The 20,273-nt window shown below is 40.5% G+C and overlaps 1 protein-coding gene across 1 annotated transcript in view; it reads right to left on the reverse strand.

The window, feature by feature from the left end:
• SYNPO2 (synaptopodin 2) overlaps positions 1–20,273 on the reverse strand; it is a 141,280-nt gene that overhangs the window by 12,373 nt on the left and 108,634 nt on the right. Inside the window, exons 3-4 of the mRNA XM_019534046.1 lie at positions 16,009–16,820; positions 10,969–13,142 (exon numbers count right to left, since the gene is read on the reverse strand). Of these exons, the coding sequence (XP_019389591.1) occupies positions 10,969–13,142; positions 16,009–16,820 (2,986 nt within the window). The remainder of the gene's footprint in view (positions 1–10,968; positions 13,143–16,008; positions 16,821–20,273) is intronic.

Below are 20,273 nucleotides of genomic sequence, written 5' to 3' on the forward strand. Positions count from 1 at the left end.
AATTAAGAATTCCTCTGTAGCCTTAATTCACCCCTTTGCACATATGCATTATGTTATACTCTTTTATGTACTCGCATGCTATTTTTTCCCAAAAAGCCCTGCCTTCTTCAACATACAGGCTGGACATGCTCTCAGGATGAATTGGGATTATGAAGCAAAAGAGTCAATTATCTAAAAGGTACTTCATTTGTCATATAAATTGGGAGGTGTGTAATGAATGAGACAGGGGTGTGCAGGAACAGAATGGCTGATTTCCTGTTTAAGACAGTTGAATTGTGCTCTGTGGAATGGATTCCATCCTTCCTTGTGCCACTAGAAAAGACACTTAACCTATACTTTTCACATGCAGAGCCTAATTTGGTCACTTATGTGCTACCTGTTTTCTGAATACTCAACTTAAGACACATTCAGCTGTAGGCAATGGGAGCTGAGCTTTGAACACGTGAAGTGCCAGTACTCTGAAAAATCAGATCCGGGATCCAGGCACCCAGAATTGATGGATACATCTGATCTTACTATCCCTGTGCTTCTGCTCCTGTCTGTACAATGGGGAGAATGCCACCCTTTCATCTTCCAGTGGATGTTCTAAACATTCATCAACACTTGTGAAGCACTTAAATATTACAATGATGAGCATCTCAGGAAACCCCCAGAGGAAATGAATAATTTGGTCACAAAGCTTCCTTTATATAATGTGCAGGAAATAAGGCATGGGACCACAAGGACAAAATAAATACTAGGCAAGCTGCTCTTTGAGTGAATATTATCCATCCCAAATGCTGAATGAGGCAGGGGTCAGCCTGTGGGTCATTTGGCAAATATAAGTTGTGAGTTTCTTGAACTCTTTCCTCATGATTGAATCAAAGGATTAGGTGATGTTAGTTTACTCTGAAGTTGGAAGAGCTAGTATTACAAATGTTATGATGTTACAACAGCTGGCATCGTGTATACTAGGAAGTGATTAAAAAGTGTCATCATGTATGCTCACAGGGGGTGATGAAATAAGACAACACAGGTATACTTCTGGCATTTCTTTTGAAAGCTTGTTGTTTTTTTTACAACCTTCATAATATTCTGAGAACAATTTGTCAAGTGTATAATATGCAAATATACTGATATGAGGCCAGTTTCTTGCCTCAACACAGTCCCTTCAGTAATCCTAAGGGATGACCAAATTACTCTTTCAAATCATCTTCTTAAACTTAAGTTGTATCACACTAAAAAAAAAAAATCCTTGGTTTTGTATTTTCCCATATGTGTGATACTCAATGCAACTCAAGTGCTGACCCTCCTTGCACAAAAATACCACCTTATAGATACACGTTCTAACGAAATCCTGGAACTACAGCGGCCTGCCATCCACATCCTTCAAGGAAACAGGAACTGCAATGGAAAGCCACCATGAAGGGACTCACTTTGTTCAGTCAGTCATTTTGTCACACCTCTGCACTTGCTGACTACAGCTCAACAAGAGCGCACCTGAAACCTCTCAAAGCTGTCCTTTACTGAGAGATTCGCCAGCCAGGTTTGTATATCCAGCCGATGTTGTGGCTAAGGTTGGGATAAGTACCCCAACTTGGTTGCTTATCCAAACAGAATCCAAACAACATCTAAGCAGACATTTTTAGGTTCTCCTGCCACCGCGTACGGAGCTAAAACTACCCTGGTTCCATTTTAAGTTATATACCTTGATATGGGAAAAGTGTCAAAAGTTCTAGGGATAAGGTTGTGTACACTCATGCACACTGTTACACAGCTCTGATTGATACACTCAATGCCCTGGGGAAACGTAGCCATTCTCTGCCTAGCTCCTCTGTCTCTGAGCTGTTTCTCTGAAGTGCCCAAGCCACCTGCTGCTGCCACAGCCCTCTCTGCTTTTTCACTTTTGTGCCCACCTGCCCTACCTGCCACCCCATCCCCTTGCTGCTGATTCCTATCACCATCAACTGCCACAAGGTGCAAATCCTGTCGTGAGAGAAGCAGTGGCTGCAGTTAGGAAACAAGAATGAGGGAGCAAGTTTGGTAGGGGTGACAACAGGTGACTTGTGCACTTACTCATGCTGCTGATTTCATTGCCACCAGCTGCCACAAGTAGTGCGAAAGAGAGACCAGGGAGCAAGGATTGTCACAGTGGGTGGAAGGGACCTAGTTTGCTGCCCAGAGCTATTGTCCTGGTTGACCACTCCTGGTTAAGCTATTGAATACTTGTACCAAAGGACAGAATTGGGTTGCAAGAGAGAAAAATAACTCTCATTCTTTGTACAAAGTGGTCTTTTGACAAGTTGGTCAAAAGTAGGGGAGTTGGGCACATTCAACAACTTTCCAATTTAATCATTCAAATTGACACTGCAATTTTATAATGGAAAAATTAACTTCAAATGTAAAATTAAAATGATTGATTTGCCAATTGAAATAAAAAAACCTGGGAGCTACATTTGTGCGTTGGAACATAATTTATATCCTACTGAAGTTAATGGGAGTTTTGCTCAACTACTACCACTGGAAAAAGGCTATTTCTTCCCTGAATATTATGCCAAGAAACACAAGCTTGACTAGTATAATTCTCAGGGCACAAATCATCCTTGTTCACACTGATGAAGGAAACGGAGCCAAGAACAATGGTGGCACTGTCATTGGTTATTGCTAGTGAGAGACTCCAATGTAGCATGAGAGGACTTGAGCCCACTCTTATAGAAGATAATTCCAAACTAACATTTCATTGAGTTTTTGGGATGTGTGTGTGTTTCCCCATAAATCATTTGCTTGGGAAAAAAACTTCCTAAAGTTAAGTACCTGGCCCAGAAAACACTTATGACAAACATACCTCTGGAGTGTCTTGAACTTTTCCCTTGTGATTTAATCAGGGAAGTAAGTGATGTTTGTTTACTGTGAAGTTAGTGCAGACGATATCACGTGTGCTATGAAATTACAACAGTTGGCATCATGCGTACCATGAACTTACAACAGTCACATATTTTCACAAGAAAGCTGCTGCCAGTGAGCACATTCAGAACTTTTGAATCCACTGTTTTGCTTTGCTTTTTAATGATCTTGTCATGAATTTCCTTCTTGGTATCAACATGCCCATTTCAGCCTGAATGGAGTCATTCTAAGTTAACCCCATGCCATAGTATCTGGAGAATCTTATAATTGCTAGTTCAACAGCAGGTGCCCAATACAGTCTTGGTTATAAGCATGTTAATAAAGCAAGTTGCATCAGGTTTTTCTAGTATGCAGATGTTTTTAAAATGTCAAAAGTCTTGAAGTAGAAAGGAAGGGGAAAAAAATCTCACAATTTTCTTTCTGGAGCCAGTGCTATTGCCTCATTGGTGTCTACTCCATCTCAGAATGTACAATAACCTCTTTGCAAGAGGCTGGAGGAAGTGCGTATCCTGAGACAGGGTCCTGTATATTCCAAGGTCAGGTTCCCTTCATAATTGTTTCCCAGTGCAGCTGAGCCCTCTTGTAGGCTCCTTTTTTGAAATGGCTCACTTTCAAGAACTGGCTCATGCAGCATTCTGACAGCCCATTTCTGTTTCATTTTCAGGCATGGTATAAACCTATTGCTGGAATCCGCTTCTAATAATAATAATAATAATAATAATAATAATAAAACAACACAAAACAAAAACAAGCAAGCAAGTCTTTCATGCCATTCCCCATCTCTTTGTACTAGGTATGCATGACATGATTCCTTTATAACTGAAAGCTTTGGATGCAGTTCATGAGAAATATCATGACTGGTGATGTCTGACACTCAGCTTAAAAGATAAGCCTGACTCCTCCAGAATAAAGGTTGGAAATCAAGCAGCCATTGAAGTCTCTCAAAACGGAAGGATTTCACAATAATTTTATATACATCCTGAATACATTTTCCTTTTGACTTTTAAGCAGCCTAATGATGAATGGTGAGGCCTTTCTTGGTGACTGTTTTCCTCCTCTTGTTCTTTCACTGTGTCTCTTGGTCCTCTGATTTTGACTGTTATCTCACCATGCACAATCTTTACCATGCTTTCCTCTTGCAGTTGTCTCTCCATAGCTCCAATTTTTCACAGTTCCATCAAATCTTCTTTTCCACAGCTGACTACTCTCCTACTCATCTCTATCTTTCCTATTTGCATCACACTATAACCCGCAACCTGTCTTTCAGCTAATTCTAGATACCCCACCATATTGGTAGCACTCAGCTATAGACACAGCCCAACCTCACTATGTTTAGCATTCATTTAAAATGTAATGACATCAGTTCCTCAGAGAGGAGAGATGGAAATTGTTAAGAAAAGATGGAGGAATTTACTGTTACCTGTATATACCATGAGCGGCAGCACTGCATAGCATGGCAATTTCAAGACCAACCTTCTGTTTCTGATTTCATAGTATATCAGGCCAAAGAAAATGAGATACATAATGAGGTGCAAGGCAGAGGGAGGTGAAGCTCATTTTAGAGTGGCATTGCTTTGGCTTTAAGCAAGATGACTAATCAGCTCTGCTGGTGGAAAGAAAGGCACTTGTGGATATTTCAAGATGAAAAGATTGTCAGTAAGGTAAATGGGAGAAGATCTAAGAACCAGTCTATCTGAAGGGTCTCAATCAGCGATGGACATGTGCAAATATACTTTGCAGCAAAAAAAAAGCCTTGATATACATAAATTGGAAGGCCCCCAACCACAGGCCAAACCAAAGGACATGTATATCTTATTATAACTGGGTATCTTGAAGTATTTTATTCCTCACAGAAAAAATAAGCATACCTAGACTAGAGGAAGGAGTGTTACTTTCAGCAGATAGTTATATTGTCATTTTAAATAAACGTTGCATCTTTGTCCTTGCAATCCTTTTTTTCTCCATTGTTTTAATCATCAGTTATTTTTCTCCAATCAAGAATAGGGTAAGACTTTAGGCTTCTTTGTTAGCTTTATATTGATAGTGGTATTTCGATCATTTTTAATTGAAGCTGCATAAAGTTATTCTAGAGGAAAATTTGAGATCTGTGCCACATGGGGAAATGCCACCACTTGGGGGGAAAATTGATTCCAGTTGTCTCTTGTGGTCTAAAACTTTCACAAATTTTGTTCCTTGTGAGAAAGTGACCACACCACTAAAACCAATTGTATAATTGGTATACTTATTGGTAGCCTTAGCAGAGTAACTGGGGATTAACAGTCTGAGCTTCACAGAAGCTCATAAAGTCTATTCTAGACCTGGTCAGAAAATGCTTTCCCCCCCACCCTTCCCTTCTCCATCATGATAAATAGTCAAAAAACTGGAAACCACCCCCACCCAAAAAAGACACACACAAAAAACCCAAGCTTTCTTTCATTTTCAGTAAGATATCAAATGTTTTCCAGGGAAAGCAACATTTTCCAAGGAAAACATCATTTACTCAAAAGCCAGGTTGCCTATCAAAACCCAGTTTGGATGGAAATAGTTTAACCAGCTATTAATAGTTCCTTCAGCTCAGAGTTGAGGCCTATTGGCAGAGGGACTTGAATAACTAGTATTGCTGCTGTTTGTGCTCTTTCCAAAGAAGGATGCATAGACAGAAAGCTCAGAATTATGAATCCATCTAGCACCTGCCATGAACAGTTCATTTGCAATCAAGGAAAGTGTGTTTCTGAAAAAAATACTATTTCCTTCTTAGGAGCTTTGACTTTAGGGTAACTGAGTGACGAGATGGTAGGCACTGTTTGTTATCAGAGCTGGACTTTCAACAGAATCTCAGTTTCCTTTAAAATAAAAAAGAAAGTCCTTCTTTATAAGGAAGCCTTTCTGATGCAAAGTGATTATAGGGCTGGAAGGAACTTGTGCCTTGGCAATTGTAGGACTTTTCAATTTATTTATCCCATACAATAAGACTGTTATATTATGCAGGAGGCAAAGATTCTTAAGGTGGTATCTTTTATTGGACCAACTGCATAATTTGGACAGGGTCAGATGAGCTTTTCAGTGCATGAGATTTTTTATCAGGTCTGATGAATATAACGTCTTTTATATTAGATGTTTATCCAAATTAACCATATTGCTAATGCTTCCTCATATCAATAGGCTGATCTCTAGGCAAAGGTAAGATTGGACAGGATTTGGTTATGCTGATGTGGTCAGAAAAAACGGTTTCAATATGCAACCCTTATTGGTAACATTTTCATTCCTCTGAGGCTGGCACTGTGCCTAGAGTGTGTCCATTGTATGTCTGTGAAGGAAATAGACAGGACACAATAATTTTGAGAGAGAGTCTTGCTGGGTTTGCCTCTCTCCCAGAGAGTACTGAACTGCCAGAGTCAGTGAGGAGCTCAAATAGCCAGTCATAGGAAGGAGTCTGGCCCCCCATTCCCATTTCAGCCCCCCACCTCAGCCAGAAGAGATCCCCTCTTCCCAAATGCACCACACCATCTAGGTGTTGTATCACTAGCAGTCCAGGGGATATCTACCAACCTCAGAAAAAAAAGAGGATTCATTCCACAATCAAATCACCCATTCCAACATATTTTAGCAATTGCTGCAGGCATTTTTGGTGTGTTCCTGTGTCTGTATGTGTGTGTGTGTTGCAGGGGGAGTTGGAAGGGGAATCCTCTTGTTGACATTTTGAACAGGTCTGAGTGGATTTTCTTGCTAAATGTACAGATCTTAGATTACAGTAACTGATTTTATACAGAGCCCCCAAAGCACCCTGAATGGTACAGTATAATACATGTGGCACAATTAAATGTACTGAGAGGAACATGGCAACCTTAAAGCACTTTTGGACATTCATGTGACCATATTGGTATTGTGGCTACTACAATAAGACCCCTATTTTATAATCAAATTTGTTCACACAGTGGGTCCATACAATATATCTGGTTATTCTTATTACAGCATTTCTTGTAACAATGCTTGTCACAATTTTATCAAAGGCTGGTAAAATTATTATTTGCAAAAGTTCCCCCTTCAAAGCCAAATGAAACTTTCCTAATGGAGCAGATGGGTCATTTACATATAAACTGTATGTTGTCTTGATATTTCAGTCATGGGTGACATCATCTACATTATCTAATTTAGATTGAATGGCAGTATTCACCTCCAATGTTTTCTCAATTTCTGCTGCACAAGAGATGGCATAGTGGGTAAAAGTTCAGTGAAATAGCCTTATTCTGAAATACTATTAAGAGCTGATGACTTACCTTATTAGAGATGAGCTTGAAGCAAAACCCACATCAAACATCTACAACTTGCGTGTGGTAAGGGAGTGGAGGATTGGGGCGGGGGCGAACTGGAGTCAGGCCTAGATTCCAGATGACTGAACGCAATAAGACTTGTTATTCTAACCCAAATACTTTAGAAAATCCTGCTATCCCTACAATGGGCCAAACTGACAGTATGTAACATCAAGCAAATCCAGATTTGCAGGATGGACTCCACCCTTTGTCTGCTACACACAGTACCAAGATGGTAATCTAAAAATTACATTGGCAGATGAATACTACAAAAGCCTTTTGCTTCTTATTGCATTTATATATGTGATTTTGTAGATTGCCTAAATAAGCTTTCAGCTTGTGCTGTATTGACTGAATGCTATGCTTATTTCTATTCGGTTTCTTTCAAGCAAACTTAATACTGCCAAGAGGTACTGACTGATTGTCCAGGAAACTACAGCCGGCTGTTATTATCCACAGCTTCCTCTCACTACCATAATAAGAGGATGCTCTGCTAATGGGGAGGTGATCTCCTTAGAGATAAGAGTGCAAACCAGTCTCCTCTCCACTCACTCTTTAGTCTTTCTGCTGAGATATGTCCAATAAAAATGTCTATCAGTTCCAATCCTGACAGCTGTTTGGTGATGCACACATCTATAAGCTAGAGGTTGGACTGAGATCATCTGCTAATTTCATGCAGGCCTCTCAGCAGCTGATCATGACTGTAGTAAATAGTGACCTGAGCCAGAATTGCACTGGTGAGTAAGAGGTAAAAACTGCTGTATTTTATTAATAGTCACATGCCTTTTTAAGAAGGCTCTTTAGTGTGACTAGAATATGCAAAGATATTTTACAGCAGTAGACTACAATGAAAATGCATAAGGCTATCATACTATTTTTTCCTAAAGTGACCAGATTTCTTTGGCAATATCCATCTGTCTAGTCATACCACCCATATCTTTGGTAACAATAGATTAACTTTTTCCAAGTAGACATTATCTTTTGAATTTCTAGCTAAGGTAGTTTATGTAACCAAGATCTTCAATAGTGAATTAATTATGAAGATATACTTGAAAGAAAGAAACAAGTCCAGCTTAGATTGAAATTGAATTACATGGAAAATATAAATAGCATAAAATATATTGTCAGTCAGCATGTGTTAACAAAAAAAATCAAACAGGTAGAGAAGAAAGGAAAAAGTTTAATGGTAGAGGAAAAATATAGCATATTGACAGTGGACAATGAATGGAAAGAAGTAGAGCTCAAGAGGATTAGAATATTGTTACCATACACACCTGAGCAAGATGTGTTTGCAGTATAGTTCTCTCTCTATTTTTCTGTGTAGAACTGATTGGTTTGACTATATATTCTAGCAGCTCTATTGGATTTCAAATGTGGTTTATTTAACTGTGTTCCCCATTTGTTCCATATCAGGGTCCTGATTCTAAATCTACTGAAGTTAGTTGGAGTCTTTCCAGTGGCTTCACAGGGTTCTGAATCCAACTTCATGTCACGGATCATTTGCTTTTCACATATACAATGGAAGTTTGAACTTAATACAAATTAAAAGTTAACTTCATGGGACTAATCTGGAGAGGCTTCAGATGAATATTCCCCACCCAAATAGTTCCATTTAAACCAATAAGACAGTGAGTAAATATCCATAGTGTGTGTAAAGGCTCCATAATCTGGTTTGTAGCCAGCTGGCTGGTGATTTAAACAACCATGTCAAAACTACCTTCTGCCACTTTTTCTCACAGAGTAGCACCTGAATCTGTGAGTATGTCTTATTAGCCTTTGACACACACATAATGGACAACTCATTCTCCAGAATTGGCACCACTGATTTCCATAGGACTGTTTAAGAAGTAAAGTATTACACAGTAGGCAAGGCGCTAAGGCACTTTGCATGGTTCTAGGGGTGGGGGGGTGTTTTAATTAGAGTAGCTCCAACAGCCACTCTAATTAAAGCCCCTAGAATGTCATGTGTATGAGCACCCTGCTCTGAAAAATGGTGCCAGGGTGCTTTGAAGCTCATTGAACAAGCTTTAGTTAAAGCACCCCCATAGGCATTTTTCAGCACAGGGACGCTGATACACATGATGCTGGAGTCTTTTGAAGCATGGAAATTACCACGCTCCAGCAGATTTGATTAATTGAGTCTGTTCTGATGCGCTGTAATTACAGAATGTTGGAATAGCCTCCTTGCTCATGTATAGGTGCCCTAAATGTGCAGTAGGCTAATTCTACTGCACATTAGCGCATCACAGCAAAAGCCGTGCTATTACACTAATGCGCAGTAGAATTAATTTATTGTAAATTAGTGTCACTAAAAAGACATGCACCGGTGCTACTGTGCAGTAATGCTGGTTACTGTGCATTCGATTAGTACTTGTTATTATAGGTACTAAACTGAATGCGCAGTACCCACAGCATGTTAGTGCATGTGTAGATGTGCCCAGCATGAAATATGAAGGGGTTGGACTAGATGACCTCTTGAGTTCTCTTCCAACCCTATTAGTCTATGATTTAATTAGACTATTCATGATGTAAGCTGTTATTCAGCCCTGTTTAAAAGTGGCAAAATCTGACTGGCTACAACTAAAAGGAGTTTTGTATGGTAGCAGTGGTTTGATCCTCCTGGTCCATAGTACATAAATAAAGGCAGATAGTGTGAGAACAGAGTAACAAGAATGAAAGTGGAAGAAGTACCATAAAGCCCAAAATGAAAACAAGAAAATGTCTGTGAGAGAGCAGCAGAAAGATGAGGTCATTTATATGGTATAGTCTACTCTGGTTGCAAACATCGGTACTCATGTATGTCTCCTTTTGATTCTCAGTCACTGTGCTTTCAGAAGAAAATACCACATCACATTGTAGCTGCAAACTCAGCTCACCCATCTGACTGTTCAACAATCCTAATTTACTGTCTTCTATAAGGAGTTATTTGATGGAGTCAAGGCAAATAATTATTAAAATATGCCTGCACTTGGGATATCAAGTTGAGTTCACATTTTCCTAAAAATATGAAACATTTAGTACCATTTCTAACCCTTTTACCACTTCCCTTAAGTCAGTCTTCTTCAAACCCTGCAATATTCCTTATGGCACATTCGCTGTGAAATCACAGAGGGAATTCATGATTTTGGATCAGAGCTGATCCACATAACTTACAAATTAAGCTCCTTATTCTGCAATCCTGGGATGACCTTTGGTGCCAATGCAGAGTCTCATTGAAGCTAATGGGACTCCATGAAGACTCAAGGGTCCATCCGTGTGGATACATTTGGAAATCAGGGCCAGTACTATACTTATTTGGTATGCTATATTAGTAATAGATATTATTATTATTATTGTAAGGCACTTTTAAAATCTAAAATGAGTGGTACTTGAACTGTTGGGCTGTCAGAGCATGGATTTTCAAATAATTCTGAAGGCTATATTATGATTGTTTGAAATACAGGGGCCATTGCTCACTGCCACTTTTTGGTTGTGTTAAAGCATAAAACCTAGCGTCCTGCTTACTTAATACAATGGTATGCATCCATTTCTGGATGTTCCATGTACAAAAGTGTGTGAAAATATACATAAATGTGTTAAATTTTGTATCCATTTTGATGTGTTGCAAATATTCAAATGGACCCAATTTTGAGGTGATATGTTTGAAATTATTAAGTAAGCTTAGGACTGCTATTGACACTCCTGATGTGCCAGATCACCACTGCAAACAATTCATTGCAAGCAAAGTGAGTTGCAGCTACAAAATTTACTCTTCAATGACTGATGGCTTCCACACCTGAGCTGTGACACCAACTTTCTTAGCTGAAAACTTTGGCCTCGGAGCAGTAAGTAAAGAAGATGTGACTGATTCTGATTTAGAATATGTGGAGTGACCCACAGGTGCATAGGATTCATTTACTGGGGTGGAAACATTTGACTGGAACCACGGTTGTGTAGTATAGGCTGGTACAGAGTACACTGAAGATGCCTGGACATTAGTTGGAGAACCAGCATTGAGTGGTCTTGAAGACAGAACTTGCTTCGAGGCAGGCACAGGGCTGAACTTTGATTGCTTAGAAGCTAAGCCTTCCTTAGTATCAGAGGGTGGTTGAAAAGTAAATAAAGATGCATTAAGCTGATATGGCTGATGCTTCATTACTTCCAAAGCATTGAGAACTTTCTTAGGTTTTCTTTTGGTGCTTTTAGTAGCTGCAGTTGACTTAGACTGGGGTTTGGTAGCAGCAGGAGGGTAAAACGGGGAATGGATGGGATTATAAGCAACAGGTGGAGGTGCTCGAACATTAGATGAATATTTCCAAGAGGCTGGTAAAGACGGAGTTGGGGATGAGGCCCGTGCTATGTTTGCCTGCACAGTCTCCGAGTCTACCACATACTTCTCCATGCGAGATTGCCTTTTGGCAAACAACTGTGCTCCTTTCCCACTCAACGCTGGTGGCATCTCAAAGGCTGGCCCCATTCCTCCAGCAATTGGTGTGGTAGGTGTTTTAGGTGTATAATTCGGACTTGCTACTGCTGCTTGAGGCCCTTTAAAAGGACCCACTAGCTTAAGAGTACTTGGGGGTTGGGGAGGATGATGAGCAGGCTGGGGTGCTCTGACTGCTGGAGGACCCGCAGCTTGGGGTGAGTTTGGAGTTGGGAAGGAAGGAGGCTGGGTAGAAACCACAGCTGGAGGTGACCAGACTGGAGAGATGGGAGTTCCAGCAGTAGGAGAGACTTTGACTGAGGGCTTTGGAGCAACAGGAGGAGGGGTTTTTTGTTTGGATGCCTGGATCTGCATGAAATTACAAGCCTCTGCTCCCAGACTGAGGTAGTCTTCTTCAGGTCCTGATTCAAAGCCAGTTCCAGTACCTCGTTTGCCTTCTGCATGCTGTACAAGAGACAACAGGGCAGGGTTAGGACTCACTTTTGGGGGCTCCTTGAAAGTAAACATCGGCTTTGCAGTGCTTCTTCTCTTTGCCTCTTGTAAAATCCCAGTTCTTTTGGCTGGCACTGCAATCCTTTCATCTCTGGATGCTATCTGTTCTGTTGGTGACCACACCGCTGGTTGAACTCTGCTAGCCGCAGGAGCTGACACTGGTCTATATAAGGTGTCAGGTGGTGGGCTAACGGAGGAATAGGGAGGTGGTGCCGGTAGGTCTGAGAGAGGGCTAGTCACATTTCTTGTAGGTGAAAATGGTGCCGCTATTCGGTTCTGTACAGCAGGGAAGGGTTTAGCTGTTCTATTTAAAGATGCTGCTTTCTGGGCTTCCGAGGACTGAAAAGAGATACTTGCCTCTGTTCCCCCAATGCCATTCTGTTGTACCATTTTGCCATGACTGTGGCCCATCTCTATGTAACTTTTGCTCACACAGCTCTTCATCCTTGACGGTTCCTCTTGTCTTGTGTGATAGGAAGCAGAGCTCATTTTTTGTAAGCTCTCTGTTGTGCTGGCTTCTCTTCGCTCCTCTGTGTGCACTGCACGTGCCTTCATCTCCTCTTGTTCAGCTGTGATCTGATCCATCCTCTGCCGTCTCTTTGCAAACATGAGGACCCCTTTGCCCTTGGTTTCTGGAAGGGCCTGCATCTCGTCTCCACTTTTTGATTTCTTTTCAACCTCAAGCAGACCAGTGTCCCAATCAAAGGTCACAACCTTGCCTTCGTTGTCAATGTCTGAGAAGAAATCTTCATCTATTTCTGACTCGCTTGTTCCAAGCAAAGTTACCTCAAAAGTGTTTTCTTTGTCACCTTCTTCACCTTCCCCTTCTTCCTCCTCGTCTTCGTCACGCTCTAGCTCCCCAGTGCCGTAGCTGACTAATGTGTATTTCCTGGCCCTTTGGCGACGCTTCTTGAACATCAACACCCCCTTGGAATTGGGGTTGGGAGCTGCAGTCAGCAGCAAGGCAATGCTTTTACATTTAGATTTGGCTTCTTTCACCTGCTTCTCTGATAGGCTCTCACTCCGGCGAAGCCCTGTGGAAAGAATGAAAGGACATGCTTAAATGAATATAGCCCACAGGACTATGACTGAGAAGGCAGTGCCCCTCCCCGGCATTAAATGTTTTTCTTCCTTAATACTTGGATTCTACATAATGCAGGAGCATAGGGAGGCCAATAAAATTAATCTTTCCCTATAGTACCAATTCCTTGGCATTCATTCCTTTCCTAGGCTATGCATATGCACACTGCAAAAGGTAGCACCACACAGAGATACCTGAGCTAGCTCTGTAGGACCTAACTTGAATGCTGGAAGCAGCACAGTGCTTCGCTAGGGCTAGTTATCCAGATGAGAAGCTAATAATGTGGCAATGCTGCTTCTGGTACCGTCAAACAACTAGCTCATTCAGAAATAGCTTGGATATTTGGAAGTAGAATAGTAAATAGAGTATATAAATGGATGTTGCTTTTTTTTAAACATAAGCATAATGATTTCCTTATAGATGCATCTGTATTATATTTTGTAATTAATGATCTTTTCAACCATGTCAGAAAAAGGCAAGGAGGGGAATCCATAAACCAGACTTCTATTTTTTAATATAAGAATAGTAGACTCTTCTTCTATTAAAGACTGTTGTGGTTTTGCCATTACACTAGGGGACAGCATGATTGTTCCCATAGTTTTCACAATAAATTGTAAAAGACTATAGGACTGCACTTCAGCCAGAATTTCAACAGGCCATGTCCTGAAATCGTCTGATTGGTTCTTACTCGGCAAATCTTGTATTGAAGTCAAAGGAAGATTTATATCAGAGAGCGATCTTGAAAATATAATATCATAGAAGTCTTAAAGAACTAAGGCTAGATGGGATCTCCAGAGGTCATTTAGTCCAGCCCTATGCCTGAGGCAGGATCATCCTTTTCCAAACCATCCCATACAACCATAATCTAAACTCTACGTAAGACTACCCTCAACCCTGACACAACATAGACCTAACACCCTAACCTGCCATAGATGAAGCAGGGGAAATACGGCAGCCAATGTCCTTCTTCTATAAGATGATATGCATAAACTGCATAGTCCTTATTTCTGTAAGACTTTCCATTGGTTTCAAATGGGGCTAGTCCCACCAGTGCAGGTGGTTCTTATAGCACATTTGCAGAATCAGTATCTAAGTTTCTGTAGCAAGGAATAATTTAGATTTTTTTCACAGTACTTTTAGTTTGTTTGAATCAGTCTTGAACCGATAGATTTGAAAGATGAATCAGGTTCCCTGCTTGATTAAATGTACTCTGATTATCATTTTCCAGTAGCTACTTCTGTTGAAGGAGTCAGCACTTCACAATACTCAGTCAGATATAATTTAGCCTTAAATACTGAATGATGGCTTTTTGCTTCACAAAATAAGCAAACTGTACATGCCCTGGTTCTTCTGTCTCAAGCATATTATGTATCTTTGGGCGTCAAAGGAACCTAGAGCCCTAGATAAGTCTTTACAAACCCTTCTATAATCAAATATACGTTTAAACTGATGTTTAAATCCTCTATCAGTGGTACCCAAAGCACTATATGACCTGTCACTTGATTAAAAATAATTTCAATATTATAGTCAGAGACAAAAAAGGCAAAATACTTCTTGTTAATGAAGCATATTAATATAGGTACATTTTGTCATACAACATACACTTTGTTCTGTCTTACTTAGTGTTCCCTACCATGTTATTTCTTTGCCTTATTAGACAACCAATGCAACACAAGTAATTCATTATAGAACTGGCAGGCACAGTCCCACAGTTGCTGCTAACTTCTCTGCCAAAATGTAAAGCATGTGCACTCTTCTTTTATACTCCATTTAATATGCCATAAATATGCGGATTACATACGGACACTTAAAGCATAAGTAACAGCTTAATCCACATGCCAGTAGGGATACAAATGGTTATCATTCTAAAAATATGCTCACAGAGGAATTAGCAATGGGTTAGCAGACTTATTCCAACACTGCATATAAAATAGCTCATTGCTGCAGTATATCATTGCACACATTCAAGCCCCTTTGCCATATTGCGATTAAATCCCTGAACAGGCTTCTTAACATTGTTGAAAAAGAACAGTCGTTAGAAATGACTCAAATAAATATATGCATGCATGTATGCATATATGTACATTTATACTTCAGCAGCATTGAATTTACTCACATTTTCAGTTAATTTTTGGTTAAACCCCTTGTATAGATTTTGAGACTGACCTCTGGGTATGAAAGGCAAAAAATACTAAGTTCACTTTACAGTCTAGAGAAGACTTACAAAACTGAAAGGATCATATAACTGCCCAGTAGTACACATGCTGGTGTCTGTCAAACTCACTTCTGCAGGCATCATCAAGCTTCCCTACCAGCCTTTTTTATTCTTATCTCCTTTTAACAGCAATAGTGTGGCTTTGATTTTTTTAAGATGTGGATGATGATACACAGTTTTGGCTATACGTGGAGAAATCCAGAGCATCCAGCTATGTGCAAGACATGACCGTGCTTTTTTGTTAACATTCTACAAATTCCCATTGTAATTTACATTAGAAACACAGCAGAACGCACCTCACTTCGGCATGGCAAGTGCTTTTGGACAGCATGTTACATTGTAAAGAAGCAATCTACTCCAGCCAAGTTAGACAGCCCTGTTAAAGCATGGTCTGGCTTCCATGCAATTCTATTGCTTAAGAAAGTACTTGAATTTAGAATAGAAATATCAATTCCAAAAAAAAGGAAGGAAAAAGAATTTTTAAAAAAGAGAGAAATAAACCCTCTTAAAATTATTTGTTAGAGCTGACTGCATTCTGAAATGATGTTTCAAGTTACAAAACGTTCTCTCAAGCAATGCAAATGATAGTATGTGACATACTTACTTGAGTGCCTTGCCCTGTGCTTTAGAGGTTTGCTGTGATCCCTTTCTGAGTGCTGGTCGTCTTCTCCCTGCTCTGTGCCTTCTGATGAGATTCCAAAGGAGACTACGGAAGGAGGTGCTTCTGACTGCCCTCCTTCCACTTGAGAATCAACACACCCCTTTTCAGCTCCAGACCTGGATACTTCCTTCTCCCTCTCAGTGCAGTCCAGGATCACTTCCACCCTGGTGAGAGATGGCTCTCCTGCTTCTGCCCCTTGGCTCGTCTTGACCTCTTTGCCACTAGCAATCTGGAATACTTTGCTTGACCACTGGACATTGCCTGCTTTTTCACCCAGAGGGACTGCAGTTACAGAGCTAGTCCCATCTTGTTGCACGCTGGGTCCTGTTTCTGAAGGGCTACATATTTCAGTTCCAAAGACAGTTGCAACAGGAGCACTGGTGTCCTTGTGCCTGTCATGTGAGAGGGACAACTGCAGCTCTAGCAGAGCACCCGGCCTTCTTTCTTCTGTCTTGTCTCTGAAAGCAGCCCCATCTGTCAAGAGTACTCTGGAGGTTTCTATCACTTTAGGAGTAATTTTATGGCTCTGGGCTGTCTCCTTTTCTTGTTTTCTCTCAAAAAAATTCATGTCACTTTCTTCTGCTCCATGGTGAGCTGCACTATGTATCCCTGTGATGTAAAACTCCTGATGGGGCATTTGCCTGGTTGTGCTGATTTGCAGTGTGGTGCTCTCTCTATAGTCCTCGTTTTTTAGGTTATCCTGTTTTCCATTTTCTGTTTCAGGGCTCAAGGTTTCATTTATTCCACTGGAGGATCTGCATGTACACAAAACATTAATTCAAAACAGTAAGTTTCTGGAAGAACTACTATACAAGGAATTTTTGTGCTTAAAGGGGAGTGAGTATTATGTTTTCCTCTAAAATTACCCTCTATACCAGCTATAAGGTTCTTCAAATAACAGAATTTCCTCACTGTTTAAACGTTTAAAATAAAATGGTCTTTGTACCCCACCCTAAACAACTTGAATGAACCATGGAATAAACCTGCAATAATGTTACTATAACCCTTCCATATGGAATCTTTCACCTGTCCAATGTAATTTTAAACCTAATGCAGTTTTACAGGTACTCTCCTTAACAGAAGGGTATGATGTTTCTAGACATAGGCTTTTATCATCCTAGATTTCTAGGGTCTATGCTTTTTCATACAACATGACTGAGTGTAAAAACTGATTTTGCACAACACAAAACACTAAACTGTACTTGAATTCAGTGCTTGTTACTCCTAAAGTATGCAGTATTTCACTTGCACACAATCCCAGTCCCAGAAAAGAGGTAGCATGTGATAGACAGTAGGAGAGGAATACATTCCAACATATATATTTATAAGGGAATTTCTTTATCATTAAACCTATCTGGCATACAATAGTTATACTTTATGGGTCTGATTCCACCACTTGTCTAGATGAGCCCAGGAAAATAGAGCTGGAAGGGATCTCAAAAAGTCATCTAATCCTCTGCTCTAGGCAGGATTGTCCCTGACTAGACCATCCCAGCTAAGTGTCTATAGGATCATAAGAAACTAGCTTGAGAAGAGCTGCTGAATACCTGCAACTCTCACTGAAGTCAATGGATGCTAAGTGTGCTCAGCGCTGCACCTGATTAGCTCATGCATTTAAATGAGAACTTTCTGATGGGTGATCTTTAAACCTTATACACGCACTTTTCCCCACACAGTTACCTCCCTCACCCCTCTCCCCATTCGCGGATTTTTTGGTTTTATAAACCTTATTGTACTTTCTGCATCCCCTCCTTGGAGTTGTTTGCCAAGGTTGCATAGCAATCATTTCAGGATACACCCTTTCAGTACAATATCCCATAGCAACATACTAGTTAAGATTTCCATTTGGCTACAATATAGCAAAACTTCTCATTAATTAATAAAAGCAAAAGATGTCTTAGTGGATAACAAAGTATCAAGTACTGAAACAGGATTTTCAAATCATAAGGAAACCCCTGTTGCTCCATAGCAGTTAGATATGTTGCAAATAAAAGCTAGAAAGAACAGCAGAAGATAAACTGGGAGGAGAAAAATCAGCCAGTGTAATGAAGATGCCTTAATATCAGTCACATTTATAGTTGTTCAGCCTAGTGATTGCATGCATCAAACTGGAACTGTCTCATGTAAGAAACAATGCCTAATGTATTAAACAACATATGGGCTACATAAAGGTCAGACAGCTTTTAATTTAGGAAGCCCTGCGACTGTAGCTGGATTCTATCATATTATGCTATTTGGGCCATCAATTGTACTGCTGCTGAGTACAGATACATTGCAGGAATTCATAAACATTTCCTTGTAAGATATAAGAGGGCGGGGGAGTGAGAGAGGGGTAGCCAGCTAAGCGTTAACCTTTATTGGTAGCTCAGTGACTGTGGGTATACAAGAGAGAAAGATTTCCACCTTAAAAGGCCCTTGCTACTTATACTTATATTTACACTGTTTATAGACATAAATGTATGTCTGTGTGTCAAGCTGTAAAGTACTCCTGTAAAGTACTCCTTCTGATCATTTTGTTATGTTTCTCATCTTATTTTATCAACTTTTTTAGTTTTGTTTCAGGTCTGCCCACATCTGAAGGACTGTTAGGAGCTCTGGTTGCCCGGATTTGCCTGGAGTAATGGCAGAGCTGTGTGGGATCAGCACTGCAGAATCTGGCCTTGAGTGGTGCTCATGCCATGAAAGGTGCACGCTGAGCATCTACCACACTTCTTTCCACCAAAACCGTCTGCCTATTTTTAGATCCTTCCATTCTCTATATGCACTGGAAACTACTAACCCATGATGTCTGAAAAGGAAGCCACTCTTACTGCTTCTTTGGCACCTCCCTCGAGAGGTTTTGTGAAAAGTCAGTAAGGTGTTCCTTTCATGTAGCCTCTGCAGAACAGCTGCCACTTTGGGCCTCTAGTCTCACCTCTCCCACCTCTAGCCATTCTCCAGGGTTTTTTTGACTGGGGAAAGGAAAGGGCTAATTCAAGAAAACTAATTCTCATGTACAAGGCAGCAAGATACCTTTCTCTAGCCTTTGAAGGCCAAGTACCATTTTAGAATAAGACATAGGGTGGGATTTTCAAAACTAGCTGTGTTAGTCTAACTTTGCTCCCATTAACTATAATTAGAAAGCAATGGCTTCAAGTGGAACAGGTTTAGGCCAGTGCTGAATGTCTTTAAAAAATCCCACCTTTGGTATAGCAACTTAGGACCAAATCCAATGCTTCCTGAAATGAAAAAGAGGGTGCCAGAATGCAAAGACCATGGCTGAAGTGCAATCTTGATTAGGCATCATATTCATGTTATAACTTATGCTTCCCAGATAACAGTTGCCTCTTAAAAAGGGGAGAAGGGTCGCTTTCTCTGTTGCTTAGGGCAGATGTGAGGTTGCTTACTGGCTGCCTCAGAAAATCCTTGGATATGTGGGGAAGGAAGGCAATACCCTTGCAGACTCCTACAAAACCATAGTCGGAGTTGGTCAGGGAGGGAGGAGTCCCTCAGTTTCCTTTGCCATGCTGAAGACACCAAGAGTGAAGAGTAGGGAGGGAGAAACTCTTGAGTGGGACAGAGTTTGGTTGAGGAAAGGAAGTTGAGCAGATTGCTATGCAGTGTGAATTTCTTCTGAACATTTTGTGTCATTCTTAAAAGGTGTGACTAGATATCCCTGGCAGTCCTAGGGATTTCATGCCACACAAAAGTTATGCAATAAGCCAATATTGTTTTGTTTTGCATTTGCTTTACAGGTTGATGTCTCATCATCTTGATGCATTAAGATAAAGCCAATAAATTTTGCTGTTGTGTGTTGACTACAGTGGGATCAGGCTGTTGAAATAGTTGTCAGCAGCAGTGACCATGAGTGGCAGTCTCTAGGGCCAGTTGTACAGTTGTAAAAGAATGCACGAAGTCACCCATGAGATCATTTCTGAAAGTCTGCTTCTACCACTCACATCATGAAGTAAAAGAATAAGAATGCAGATATCACATGGAGGGTCACTCATGATATATTTACTTATCCCGAAACAAGAACGACACCACAGCAGGTAAGCCATGGTCCTCAGCTGTCGGCATTCCAGTGATCTATTCATTCAAGCTGGTTCAGTTAATTAGTCAGCTCAATAAAACACAAATTGAGCATCCTGCTGTAGCATCAGAGGAATCTCCCACTCAGGGTAGATTATAGCTTTGAACTACAGGGTAGATGGAAGAGTCCCAATACA

The sequence above is a fragment of the Crocodylus porosus genome, unplaced genomic scaffold (genome assembly GCF_001723895.1).
Source record: "Crocodylus porosus isolate Cpor-Errol unplaced genomic scaffold, CroPor_comp1, whole genome shotgun sequence".
Taxonomy (NCBI): Eukaryota; Metazoa; Chordata; order Crocodylia; family Crocodylidae; genus Crocodylus; species Crocodylus porosus.